This window comes from Neoarius graeffei, chromosome 1 (assembly GCF_027579695.1).
Source record: "Neoarius graeffei isolate fNeoGra1 chromosome 1, fNeoGra1.pri, whole genome shotgun sequence".
NCBI lineage: Eukaryota > Metazoa > Chordata > Actinopteri > Siluriformes > Ariidae > Neoarius > Neoarius graeffei.
The window spans coordinates 50,255,252-50,268,632 of record NC_083569.1 but is presented as its reverse complement, the minus strand read 5'-3'; the positions used below and the strand labels follow the sequence as shown (position 1 = coordinate 50,268,632).

The 13,381-nt window shown below is 42.7% G+C and overlaps 1 protein-coding gene across 5 annotated transcripts in view; it reads left to right on the top strand.

Moving 5' to 3' along the window:
* The window catches only part of camk2d1 (calcium/calmodulin-dependent protein kinase (CaM kinase) II delta 1), a 215,152-nt gene that overhangs the window by 142,590 nt on the left and 59,181 nt on the right, over nt 1-13,381 (top strand). For all 5 annotated transcript variants that reach the window (XM_060933431.1, XM_060933421.1, XM_060933411.1 and 2 more), the window contains exon 5: nt 11,724-11,789. In XM_060933431.1, the coding sequence (XP_060789414.1) occupies nt 11,724-11,789 (66 nt within the window). The remainder of the gene's footprint in view (nt 1-11,723; nt 11,790-13,381) is intronic.

Genomic DNA, 13,381 nt, shown 5'->3' with positions numbered 1-13,381 from the left:
AAAAGTGTTCCGCATGCGCATTGCAGGATACGACGACGTCACACGCAGTGAGCATGGCCAGTGTTTACAGAAGTAACCTAAAGTTTCCTGTGTATGACAGTAGCCAGCATGGAGTACCTGGCGATGATGCAGTTTTTGTTGCGACGGAGCCAGAACATGCACAATAGCCTGATGTTAAGGAGGAGGTTGAGAAGGAAGAGGGCAAGGGTTTTGGCTCAGGCGTTCTGCGGGGTAGTGACTGCAACCTCCGTTCAAAGGAACATCAAAGCCATGTTGTTGTAACTTTTTTTGAGAGACCCGCCGCCTACTTCAGCGCAGAATAGTGACGTTTGTGGCTTGTTGATGACGTGTAAGTCGGATGAATGCGACCTGGCGGTTCAGACTGAAGTCGCATATGAAAAGAGCGGATAGGAATCGGAATTAGGACCACATATCCAAACGGCCTGGGTCGGATTTGAAAAAATCGGATCTGTGTCGTTCATATTGTCAATAAAAGATCGGATACAGGTCACATATGGGCGAAAAAATCGGATTTGAGTCACTTCAGCCTGCAGTGTGAACGTAGTGCAAGATGACACACGGAAAACGTCGTGACTCTGCATCGACCTCGGAAAGTTTTGAGTCACAGGGATGTCATTTGTGGTTGACATTCACAAATGTATCTTTTTCTCTGTTACTGCTTTTGTGTTATCGCTTCTTTCTCTGTAAGATCAAAACATTAGGTGTATAACTCCATACTCAGACTCACCAATCTAAGACAAGCGCTGCACATTCTTCATCAGATTTCGCACCTGTTTTGTCCTTCAGTCGATTCCAGAGGTCAATCTGTCCCTTCACGAAAATTCTTGTGGACAACCTTTTGGTTTCCGTCGCTTTTCTGGCGCGCTTTCTAGCTGATTCCCTTTCATATTTTTATTTTCTTTTCCGCTGGCTTTTAGCTAGTAGGAGAGCGGAGTCCGCCGTGTTGGCCCATGCCGACTTATTTTGGTTAAAAGTAGATCAAACACGCTCCACGATGGTCACGTGATATTGTTGCTCATTTGCTTCGGCAATCTCCGGAATCGTAAAATGCGGGACACATTTTATCTCGGCAAAACATTTCCTCCTCCTCAATTTCAACTCAAATCAACTTCAAATCAACATGAAACCTCTCAAAATTTTAGTAGCAGTAGAAATGGAACATTTTTGCCCAGAATTCAACTTGGCAGTCAGAACCTTTAAGTTCAACTCAAACTGTTCCAGTTTGAAATTTTCACTCGTCTAAAAATATCATGGTTTCATAGCATCACTGTATTAATTAACCACTTAAAAACATCAAGTAAAATATTTTTCCACTCTTCAGCTGTCCAGTTAGGTGAACCTGTGCTCACTGTAGCTTAAGATTCTCGTATTTGACTGACAGTAACCTGATGTGGTCTTCTGCTGCTGTAGCCCGTCTACCTCAAGGTTTGGTGTATTGTGCATTTTGAGATGCTTTTCTGCCTGCCACAGTTGTAAAGAGCGGTTATTTGAGTCGCTGTTGTATTCCCATCAGCTCAAACCAGTCTGGCCATGACCTTCTGTTATCAACAAGGCATTTCCACTTGCAGAACTGCCACTCGCTGGGTGTTCTTTGTTTTTCACATTATTCTGTGTAAACACTAGAGACTGTCGGATGTGAAAATCCCAGGAGATCAGCAATTTCTAAAATGCTCAATCCAGCCCATTTGGCACCAACAATCATGGCATGGTTAAATTCACATGGTTTAAGTTAGGGTCACATTTTTCCCCATTCTGATGTTTGATATGAACCTTTACTGAAATTCTTGACCTGTAGTTGTCTGATTTTATGCATTGTGCTGCTGCCAGATTTTTGGACGATTGGATAACTGCATGAATGTGCAAAGGTACAGGCAGTGGTAGTTCTAGCTTGTATGGTACCCTGAGCAATCCCCCCATTCAGTGCCTATTCCCATCCCACCCACCCCCACCCACCCCCAAAAAAAGAGAGCGCCATTCTGTGCTAACTGTAGTTGTTATTCGGCAGTTTTGAAATTTGGTACAGCACAAATTACAAACTTGTGACATATTTAAAACTATCTAAATATAAAAATAGATAAACAAAAAGGTTAGGCATTAGTCATTTTGCTGCAGGCTACACACTTTATGATGATGAAAGTGTGTGAAATTGTGTCCAATAGTATGTAAGCTAGTTGGACAGAAAACAGGATATCGTCGGCCTATGTGCAATAGCATCGCTAGCAACGTAGGCTGACAAACAGAAGTGTTATTCTAGCCTCTTTTATTCCATGCATAATGTTATACTCATAAGGAGATGACATAGCTGCATACCTTTTTTATATTTTGCGTGTTTCTTCTCTGATTTTACTAATTGGATTAGCACTGTACAAAGTGAGAGGCACGCTGTTTGATAGATTCCCCTGCTCTCCCAACCTCGGGCTTCCAGAGGGGAGAGTTGAGGTCAGACCTCCCTTAGCAAAAAGTAGTATACTTAAAGTTCATTTTATTAAGTATGCTTCAGTATAAGTATAGCAAGTATACTACAGATCATGTACTTTTAGTGTACTAGAAAGTATACAAATTTAATACTTTTTCGGACTAAATTGGAACATTTCAATTTATAAAAGCATACTTTAAAGTTCAGTTTAAGTTTGCAAAAGTACACTTTAAAGTATACAACAAGTACACTCATCTATATACTATCAATGTACTTGGTACAGTATATCCATCTCATATGCTTAAAGTATACCACAAGTACCGTACACTTATCGATATACTGCCATTGTACTGGTTATATACGGTACTTCGAGTCCCTATTTTTAGTTTATTATTGTATACTTTAAGTATACTGTTATAAACATTGGTTATTTCACTAGTTTACTTGTTATACTTTAAGTTTGCTTGGCATATTACTTGTAGCTTACTATTTATATACTGGAAATATACTCCTTAAAGTATTCTTAAAGTTTACTCATACTGTATGTACCCAAGAGTGTGATGCATTTACAAAATCACAAGACAGAATGTTGAAAACAAGTTTGATATATTTTCAAACGTTTCAAAAACAAAGACCTATGAAATCAAGTCCTTCCTTACTGGAGAAAATGAAAGGAAAACGTGCACATTTGCATGTAAAAATGTAAACATAATGGTGTCTCCAAGATCAAGTCCTTATTTGTAAAAAGTGGTAAAGCAAAACTTGTGCATATGCTTGTAAAAATGTAAACATAGCGTCTTCAACTGAGAACTAAAGTCCTTCCTTGTCAAAAAAGGTAAAAGAAAAGTGCACACCTTTTGAAACCAAAAATAAATAACTAGATAGAAACAAAATCTTTACTTTTATGATCAGACAGGCCTGTATGTAAAGATTCACAAATCAATGTACAAAGTACTTTCCTCATCTCATCTCATTATCTGTAGCCGCTTTATCCTGTTCTACAGGGTCGCAGGCAAGCTGGAGCCTATCCCAGCTGACTACGGGAGAAAGGCGGGGTACACCCTGGACAAGTCGCCAGGTCATCACAGGGCTGACACATAGACACAGACAACCATTCACACTCACATTCACACCTACGGTCAATTTAGAGTCACCAGTTAACCTAACCTGCATGTCTTTGGACTGTGGGGGAAACCGGAGCACCCGGAGGAAACCCACGCGGACACGGGGAGAACATGCAAACTCCACACAGAAAGGCCCTCGCCGGCCACGGGGCTCGAACCCGGACCTTCTTGCTGTGAGGCGACAGCGCTAACCAGTACACCACCGTGCCGCCCACATCCAAGTTCTAAAGAAAAATAAATAAATAAAATTTAATTATCCCACGGGTGGCACGGTGGTGTAGTGGTTAGCGCTGTTGCCTCACAGCAAGAAGGTCCAGGTTCGAGCCCCGTGGCCGGCGAGGGCCTTTCTGTGCGGAGTTTGCATGTTCTCCCCGTGTCCACGTGGGTTTCCTCCGGGTGCTCCGGTTTCCCCCACAGTCCAAAGACATGCAGGTTAGGTTAACTGGTGACTCTAAATTGACCGTAGGTGTGAATGTGAGTGTGAATGGTTGTCTGTGTCTATGTGTCAGCCCTGTGATGACCTGGCGACTTGTCTAGGGTGTACCCCGCCTTTCGCCCGTAGTCAGCTGGGATAGGCTCCAGCTTGCCTGCGACCCTGTAGAACAGGATAAAGCGGCTACAGATAATGAGATGAGATCTCTGATAAGTAAATAAAAAGTAAACTGAAAGCATACTCTCCTATTTTTAGTTTAAAAGAAGTATACTAGAAGCACACTTGAATAAACTTCTTTTTTGTAAGGGATGTGAAACTAGTCTATTCTGAATAAGCCAGCATCTCACTGGGCTGCGACGGCCTGCGACTAGTTGGAGACACAACAATTGCGATAAAATATGCGAATTAGTGACAATTTTCACTTGGAATCACACTGAATTGATATTCGCATATTTTACCGCAATTGTTGTGTCTCCAACTAGTTGCAGGCTGTCGCAGCCCGGCTTTCCCTCGGCAGGCAGGGAAGTAGAGGAAGCCTCGCGGAAACTGACTTGAGAGGGGTTCGCGACGGCTTTGCGACACCAGCGACGCATTTGCGGCTATTTTGAGAGAAATTTTGTCGCACAAATTTTTTGAACATGTTCAAAATTTCAGCGACGAAGGAGCGACACTTCGCGACTCATGCGAGGAAATTGAGAAGCCCCGCGAATGTTTCAAGACACTTTTGAAACTCTCTCGCGAATGACGTTCGCAATTTGTCGCAAGCTGTCGCAGCCCATTGAGGTACTACCCATAGGATTTTAGAAAGATATTTTAAAGTATCAGTATTTTTCTCTAAAATCTGTTATATCAGTGTTTATCACATGGCTGAGAGGAAAGGTGACACGCTGAGCCGAAAAAAAGAAGAAAAAAAAGCCCAGAAGTGTATTGTAATCGATACGATGAAAAAGCCAACGATAAGCTAAGTGTCTGATCATGCACTGTGACTAACCATTAAACCATCGCGCTGTATCTGCCCTGTTTTCAGCTCATGAAATCGACTCGAACATGTTGAACACACGTCTTCATTTGAATGTATCATCAGACTCAAGATACTAAGGTTCTAAATCTTTTGTCTTTAGGATGTTGCCTTTGGACAGTATTTTCTGCATTAATACAGCCTCTGTAATGCATATCTAATGCACATTTAATGTGTTTTTCTTTTCCTGATGCATGCGGTGACCTTTAAAAGTAGGAATGATGTACTTTAAAGGTCCCATGGCATGGTGGTTTGTTGATGCTTTAAACGGGCTCGTGGAGGTTTCCGGATGTTATATCCGCAGCCTTTCTCGAAATGAACCCTCGGCACGTAGATGTAGCCTCCTGGGAGAAAGCCCCATTTCAGCGCTTTTCCCAGTGCGTCGTTTTGCTAATGAGAAGCAGGAGGCGGGGAAGGGTAGAGGGTGGGGGCGGGTCTTATCATTAATATTCATGACATGTAAACGTGTTACCTCTGATTGGCTAACCGCACTGTGACGCTACCTCCAGTGGGTCAGAACAAGCGGATGTGGGTGTCTTACTATGGCGAGAGAAGGAACAAACCGCGAAGGGAAAAATACCGCGCGCTGACGTCATTAAGGTGCGACGCGAGGAAATAAAATAAATTCAACAAATGTTTGGGTGTTTACTGAACAAACAAACAAATAAAATGAACGAGTGACTTAAAAAAAAAGAATGTGGGTGTCTTTGTAAAAACTGTTTTGATTGGCTATTATAACAGAGCATGCTGCATGCTTTTTGGTTTTGTAGCGCAGAGTACCTGGCTAACTGCAGGAAGCGGTTAGCTGCACAGCTAATGTAGCCATTGCAAGGCTAACGTGGCACCGATTTTAAAACACGGCAAAACATAAGCTCATAAGTTACAGTCAATTTCCAGACTAAACTCAGTTTAACAGAGCATGCTGCATGCTTTTTGGTTTTGTAGCGCAGAGTACCTGGCTAACTGCAGGAAGCGGTTAGCTGCACAGCTAATGTAGCCATTGCAAGGCTAACATGGCACCGATCTTAAAACACGGCAAAACGACTTAACAGTTATACACTTACTTGTTCGGTGTTTGTGGCTGATGCGGCAGGGATGCTTGGTACGGATCCAGGCTTCAGTGACAGTTGATGTGCAAAACCTGCCCTGTACTGTCCCAAGTTGTGGAAACATTCCTCAGGAAAATGCTTCCGACAAACATACACCGTCTTAGGTAGACTCGACAGCGTATTATTGAAGTAAATAAAATTAAGCCACTGCGTCTTCAGGGGCTCTCCCATCGGCAGTAAAAACAGACTCCTTTCTGTGTTGTCACATCCATGTACAGCGCAACTTCCATGTTTCGCTCGCTTAGGTGACGCCATGTTGTTGTGTCCTCTATGGTCTCCTCACTACAACTGGGCGGGTAATCCATACAGTGGGTGGGAATCCAGAGGGGGGGCGTGGGGATCATCTCCCTTGCTGACGTAGTAAAGGGAAGAGTTTATCAACGTGCCATTTTGACGCGCCATTCTCAAATGTTGGGCATAGTTTGGTTTACACATTATGAAATTTCTAGCCACTGGGGTGACTTAAGAAGGTCAGAGGAACTCATTTTAACGTTAAAAAACCTCAGAAAGTGAAAATTTCATGCCATGGGACCTTTAAAGCATGAAATGTAAGAACAGATGTGGCTCTAAAGTGTTAACTTGGTGAATTGAGGTTTAATAGTTTGAGTATATCTATAGAATACCGACAGCCTTTTTTTCATTCTACGTTATGTAAAGCTGTTTTTTTTTCTCTCTAATGCTTATTGGTACTGCTAAACAAATGTCTGATTGTGCACAGAGAGAAAGAAAAAGATCGCATTGACCAGGATTTGCGTACTGACAAGGAGTTAATTGACTTGCTTTACAGTGCGACAGTCCACCAAATGCCACAAAATGTTTTGCCCTTTTCTAAATCTGTATATTGATATTCCCTCCATAAGAGCGTTTGTTTCCACCAATCTTTCTCTTTCACTCAGTCTGTCTTTGTCTGTGCCTTTCATTCACTTTATTAAAAAAAAAAAAAGTGATTTAGCCTGTTAGGCTGTTTTCAGCTCTGTTTCTTAGTTTGAGTACATACAGTACATTCAGTTAAGCATATAAAACCTCTTTTTTTTTTTTTTTTTTTATCCATGTCTCATTCAGCGTGGTGCATGTTTTCACTCGCCTGAATAGCTCATATAATAGTGCAACTAATATACTTTGCATAAAGTATTACATTATTAAACTTTTAGATTTATAATTGTGTTGTTAAGAAGCACAAGCACACAGAGATGCAGCTCCTGTATGAAAAAAAACAAAACTTTCAGTATAGAAAAGACTACCCAGGTCAAAATATATACTGTACATGCACCCCTATTTACATTGCTCTCCACAATTATTAGCACCCCTTGTAAAGATTGACCGCAAGTTGGCCTAGTGGTTAGCGTGTCCGCCTCTCGACCAGGAGATCGCGAGTTCTACTCATGGTCGGGTCATACCAAAGACCATCATAAAAACGGTACCTACTGCCGTCTGGCAAGGCACAGTGCAATATAGATGCGAGTGGGGAAGTCAAACCCTCGCGGTTACCAGAGGACTAGCCCCCCACTGTAACCCTGGCTATATAGAGAAGACCAGATTCTGGCGTGAGAGGGACTTTGACTTGACTTGTAAAGAAAAAAAAAAAAGAGAAAAATCCAACCTTCATCTCATCTCATTATCTGTAGCCGATTTATCCTGTTCTACAGGGTCGCAGGCAAGCTGGAGCCTATCCCAGCTGACTATGGGTGAAAGGCGGGGTACACCCTGGACAAGTTGCCAGGTCATCACAGGGCTGACACATAGACACAGACAACCATTCACACCTACGGTCAATTTAGAGTCACCAGTTAACCTAACCTGCATGTCTTTGGACTGTGGGGGAAACCGGAGCACCCGGAGGAATCCCACGCGGACACGGGGAGAACATGCAAACTCCACACAGAAAGGCCCTCGCCGGCCACTGGGCTCGAACCCGGACCTTCTTGCTGTGAGGCGACAGCGCTAACCACTACACCACCGCGCCGCCCAAATCCAACCTTTAATTATAATAAATTTATTCAGAGAAAAACAAATCCCTCATCAAGAAATGATCATTTTCAACAAAAACACATGATACTATTATTGGCACCCCTGCTTTTAATACTTTGTACAACCTCCGTTTACCAGTAAAACAGCGCTGAGTCTTCTCCAATAACGTTTTTATAAAGTTGGAGATACACAGGAGGCGATGTGAGACCATTCCTTTTCATACAATCTCTCCAGATCATCCAGGGTCCTAGGCCCTCTCTTGTGCACTCTCCTCTTCAGCTCAGCCCACAGGTTTTCAACAGAGTTCGGGTCAGGGGACTGAGATGGCCATGGCAGAAGTTTGATTCTTTGGTCAACTGACTATTTTTGTGTTGATTTGGATTCGGACATATGCTTTGGATCATTATCCTGCTGGAAGGTGGATTTTTTTTTTTCCCCCAAACCTTTTTACTAATCTTTACAAGGGGTGCCAATAATTGTGGAGAGCACTGTATACACTAACTATTTATGCACCACAGTATGAATAGTGATTTACTCTTATATCCTTTCATACTTTCTTTACAAGTGTGCTACGCAGGTCTGCTGTTTGTCCTGGCATCACGCTAGAGCAGGGGTGGGCAATTATTTTTTCCATGGGGCCACATGAGAAACAGAAAATTTTGTGGAGGGCCGGACCAAAAGGCTGAACTAAATTCTGCGTAATATTAATTGTATTTCTTTATATAAAGCAATAAATAACACTGTTTTTACAAGCTGCTAAGACTGGTAAGAGTATGGAAAAAACGAGGTTGCCTTACAAGAAAATGTCATTTATTCAATCAAATTTCCCAAAACAATGGTTAACAAAATGTGAACGTTTGTACCTTTTTTTTTTCAGTCACATTCACCCCAAAACACAATAAAGACATCACAATATTGTCTTTCTACTCCAAATATCAAGCAAGATACATCATATTATAATAATGATGCCCACATTTGTAGTCTAATCACCTCATTTAGTGTTTTTCAGTTTTTTATTTGTTCAGTGAGAGAAATCTCGTCTCTGTTGGTCTTTAACGAGTGCATCAGAGTCAGGTTGAATGTCTGAGGTGGAGATGCGAAGCACAGCTGACAGATGATCAGTCGATTCGGTGTAGGGATCAGATCTACAGATCGGCTCGGGCTCCGGCGCCTGCTGGTGACGTCACACTATGTGATTGGCTGGACCGTTTGAAGGATGACGTACAAGTTTGTGGTTGGTCTGGACAAATTACGGAAGTAGTTATCGCGGGATTAGGTTTCGTGGGATTTCATGTCATGTTCATGTCGTGCGCATTGCGTTTTTGTTGAACACAACTTCAAAATAAAAGCAATGCACATTCAGTCCATGCATGAGGTCAAATTAGAAAATACGTTTATTTTGTAATTTCTAATTAACCTTACGCGGGCCGGTCAGAATGAACCAAAGGGCCGGATGTGGCCCGCGGGCCGTAAAATGCCCAGGTCTGTGCTAGAGTATTATTCGGGGCTCTTATTTTCCCTGAACCACAAAATGAGGTTTTGATACGGTTTAATCTGTATATAAACTGTATACAATAAAGGGGAACCTGTAATTTGTTAGCGATATCTGGCTGTTTTCATAATTGACTTTCCCTGTTACCTTTCCCCCTCGTGCCTCATGACACATAGGGCCTCCATAAAGCTCCTCCACCTCTTCCAGTCAGCCGCCACAACCCGCACCTCTTCCCCATAATTATCCCCTGCCATGAAGTGCACAAGGGGATATAGGAATGGAGTCTGTCCTTCCGTCCTTCTGTCCGTTTCAATCTGGACAAGTTTTCTCAGAAACTACATCAATGAAACTTTGCGTGCTCATATTACTATTCATGATCTAAGTTGAGTTCAAAAATCATTTACGAGAAATTATTATTTTCAGAGTTATGGCCCTTGATTTTAGTTATTGGACTTTGTACAAATGGACTCAAGCTGGACAAATTTTCTCAGAAACTACATAAGCTGCTGTACATCAATGAAACTTTGCGTGCTCATACTACTGAAAAAAGCTGGGTAGCCTTTTATGAAGGTGTCCCAACACTTACGATATAATAAGTCAATATTAAAGCTATGGGCTTATAAGGGTGTAAGTGTTGAGGTCTTCATAAGATGCTCGTGGCAGAGGATAGTGATGACCTTGTCATCTTGTTGACTTTAGGTTACCAGTATTGGACAACAAAATGAGTAGAATTATTATTGAGTTTCATATAATGTCTGTAGGGATAAGGTGTCATTTTTTTATTAAAAAAGCATAACAAAATGCATTAAAATACTAATCAGTGTATACATTTTGCAATTAATGTATCTGGTCCAATTGCCAATCAGTAGTGTTTGGATGAATTAAGTACAGAATCAGGGTTTATAATTTGCTTTTTACCACAAAATGTCGTGAAGATGGCTGCAGGGTGAGGAGAAATGTACGTGTTAAACTTTAGGTCCGTCAGCTATAGACCCTTTTCAGTCATGTGACCTTCGTAAACGCGACCGCCATTTTGGACATGTAGTGGACTTCAGCTCAAATCGGTTTGAATGCGAGGAAGGCGACAAACATAAAAGAAAAAGGAGCGAGATGCAGAAAACTGTATTTACTAGTTTACTGTAATTATGATCTGGCAGCTATTTACACCGGATCCAGTGTAAATAGCTACCGGAGCCAACGTCCGAGGTTCCGGAGCGCGCGCGCGCTGGCTCCGGCCGGCCGCGAGCGAGCGCGCTCCGGAACCTCGGACGTTGGCTCTGGCAGCTATTTACACTGGATCCGGTGTAAATAGCTGCCAGATCATAATTACAGTAAACTAGAATGGAATGTTAACAGCAATGTAATGCCTTTTCTGGCTAATTTTATTCGTCTTACCTCCAACAAAGTGGTCACTACACAAGCGTTGGTATGTCGCTATCCATCTTCTCCATCGGTCAGCATCTACCGGGATCCGATAAAATGATAACCCTTGCCTTGTTTGTTGATGGTTACTACATCCAGGTGCACAACAATATAGTGGCATGATGGAAGTCTTGCTGAAAATAAACACTTTCTTTGCTGCTGTTCCTCAATGCTGGCTGTGGTAAACTACTGGTAGTACATGTCCAAAATGGCGGCCGCGTTTGTCGTGACGTCACGTGAAAAGGGTCCATAGTTAACCAAGACCAAGCAAGAGGGAATTGTTCTGAAATATTGCGAGATGATAGAAACGTTCATTTTATCTTTTAAGCACCTCTGGCCTACCATCACAAAACGAAAGGGATGAAACCAATGTTGGCACAGCAGGTAGCATTGGCACCTCACAGCTCCAGGGTCCCCAGTTTGTTTCTGTGTGAAGATGCGGTTGTTCTCCACCATGTCCATGTGGGTGTCCCACCTCCCAAAAACATGCTAGTAGACGGATTTTGTGCTTTGAGAGTGTGAACGTGTGCGAATGGTGCCCTGTGATGAACCTGTGTCCTATCCAGGGTGTATTTCTGCCTCACACACAACATTCCCAGGATGGGCTCTGGATACACTGCGAAATATTATCTGGATAACTTTGCTACTGAAGATGAATGAGTGCCAATATGGTACTGGCAGCTATTATGGAATTCACACGTTCATTCTAATACCTTTCAGAGTCACAGGAGGGGAGCTGTTTGAAGATATCGTGGCCAGAGAGTACTATAGTGAAGCTGATGCCAGGTTAGTGTATCCATGTGATGGTAATAATGAATGGTTTTATTTATACCACTGCTTATATTAAACACAATACTGGCATAATAATTCAGTTATATTATTTGGGATGCCACAAGTCTCTTATCATGAGTTGCATCATTTTTCAGACCTAGGGAATTACAGTACTATTTTGAGTTGACAAATAATGCAATGTTCTAGTGACTTTTTAACATCTTGAATAAGATAAATAAGAATTTGAGCTGCATACAGAATGTGAGCAATGACTGTTTGTTTGTTAATACGTGTGTTTTTGTTGTGTATCTTGCTTGCTGTGCACTTGTATCCTTTCATACTTTCTTGTCACGAGCTATACCCTAATGCTTTTAAAGGTCCCATGGCATGGTGGTTTGTTGATGCTTTAAACGGGCTCGTGGAGGCTTCCGGATGTTATATCTGCAGCCTTTCTCGAAATGAACCCTCGGCACGTAAATATAGCCTCCTGGGAGAAAGCCCCATTTCAGCGCTTTTCCCAGTGCGTCGTTTTGCTAATGAGAAGCAGGAGGCAGGGAAGGGTAGAGGGTGGGGGCGGGCCATGGGGGGAGGGGCTTGACCAAGCTGCGCGCACACATACTCGCTGCTATCAGCGCCTGTAGCCACGCTGCTAAGACAAAACCCCGTTCTCCCTCGGACTCCTTTCGTAAACTCAACGTGACACAGAGAACAGAGAGTGAGAGTGTTCGGAGTGGTAGTTTACGAACGTATAATACCCTAGGCTTGAACACGCACTCCATAACCAAAGAGGATAGAAGCAGCAACTACAGCAACATAGCGCTTATCCAACAGAAGACATGCATTGCGGAGCAATAGTCAAACATAAGCTCATAAGTTAGTCAATTTCCAGACTAAACTCAGTTTAACAGAGCATGCTGCATGCTTTTTAGTTTTGTAGCGCAGAGTACCTGGCTAACTGCAGGAAGCGGTTAGCTGCACAGCTCATGTAGCCATTGCTAGGCTAACGCACCGATTTTAAAACACGGCAAAACGACTTAACAGTTATACACTTACTTGTTCGCTGTTTGTTGCTGATACGGCAGGGATGCTTGGTACGGACCCAGGCTTCAGTGACAGTTGATGTGCAAAACCTGCCCTGTACTGTCCCAAGTTGTGGAAACATTCCTCAGGAAAATGCTTCCGACAAACATACACCGTCTTAGGTAGACTCGACGGCGTATTATTGAAGTAAATAAAATTAAGCCACTGCGTCTTCAGGGGCTCTCCCGTCGGCAGTAAAAACAGACTCTTTTCTGTGTTGTCACATCCATGTACAGCGCAATTTCCATGTTTCGCTCGCTTAGGTGACGCCATGTTGTTGTGTCCTCTATGGTCTCCTCACTACAACTGGGCGGGGCAATCCATACAGTGGGTGGGAATCCAGAGGGGGGGGCGTGGGGATCATCTCCCTTGCTGACGTAGTAAAGGGAAGAGCTTATCAACGCGCCGTTTTGACGCGCCATTCTCAAATGTTGGGCATAGTTTGGTTTACACATTATGAAATTTCTAGCCACTGGGGTGACTTAAGAAGGTCAGAGGAACTTATTTTAACGTTAAAAAACCTCAGA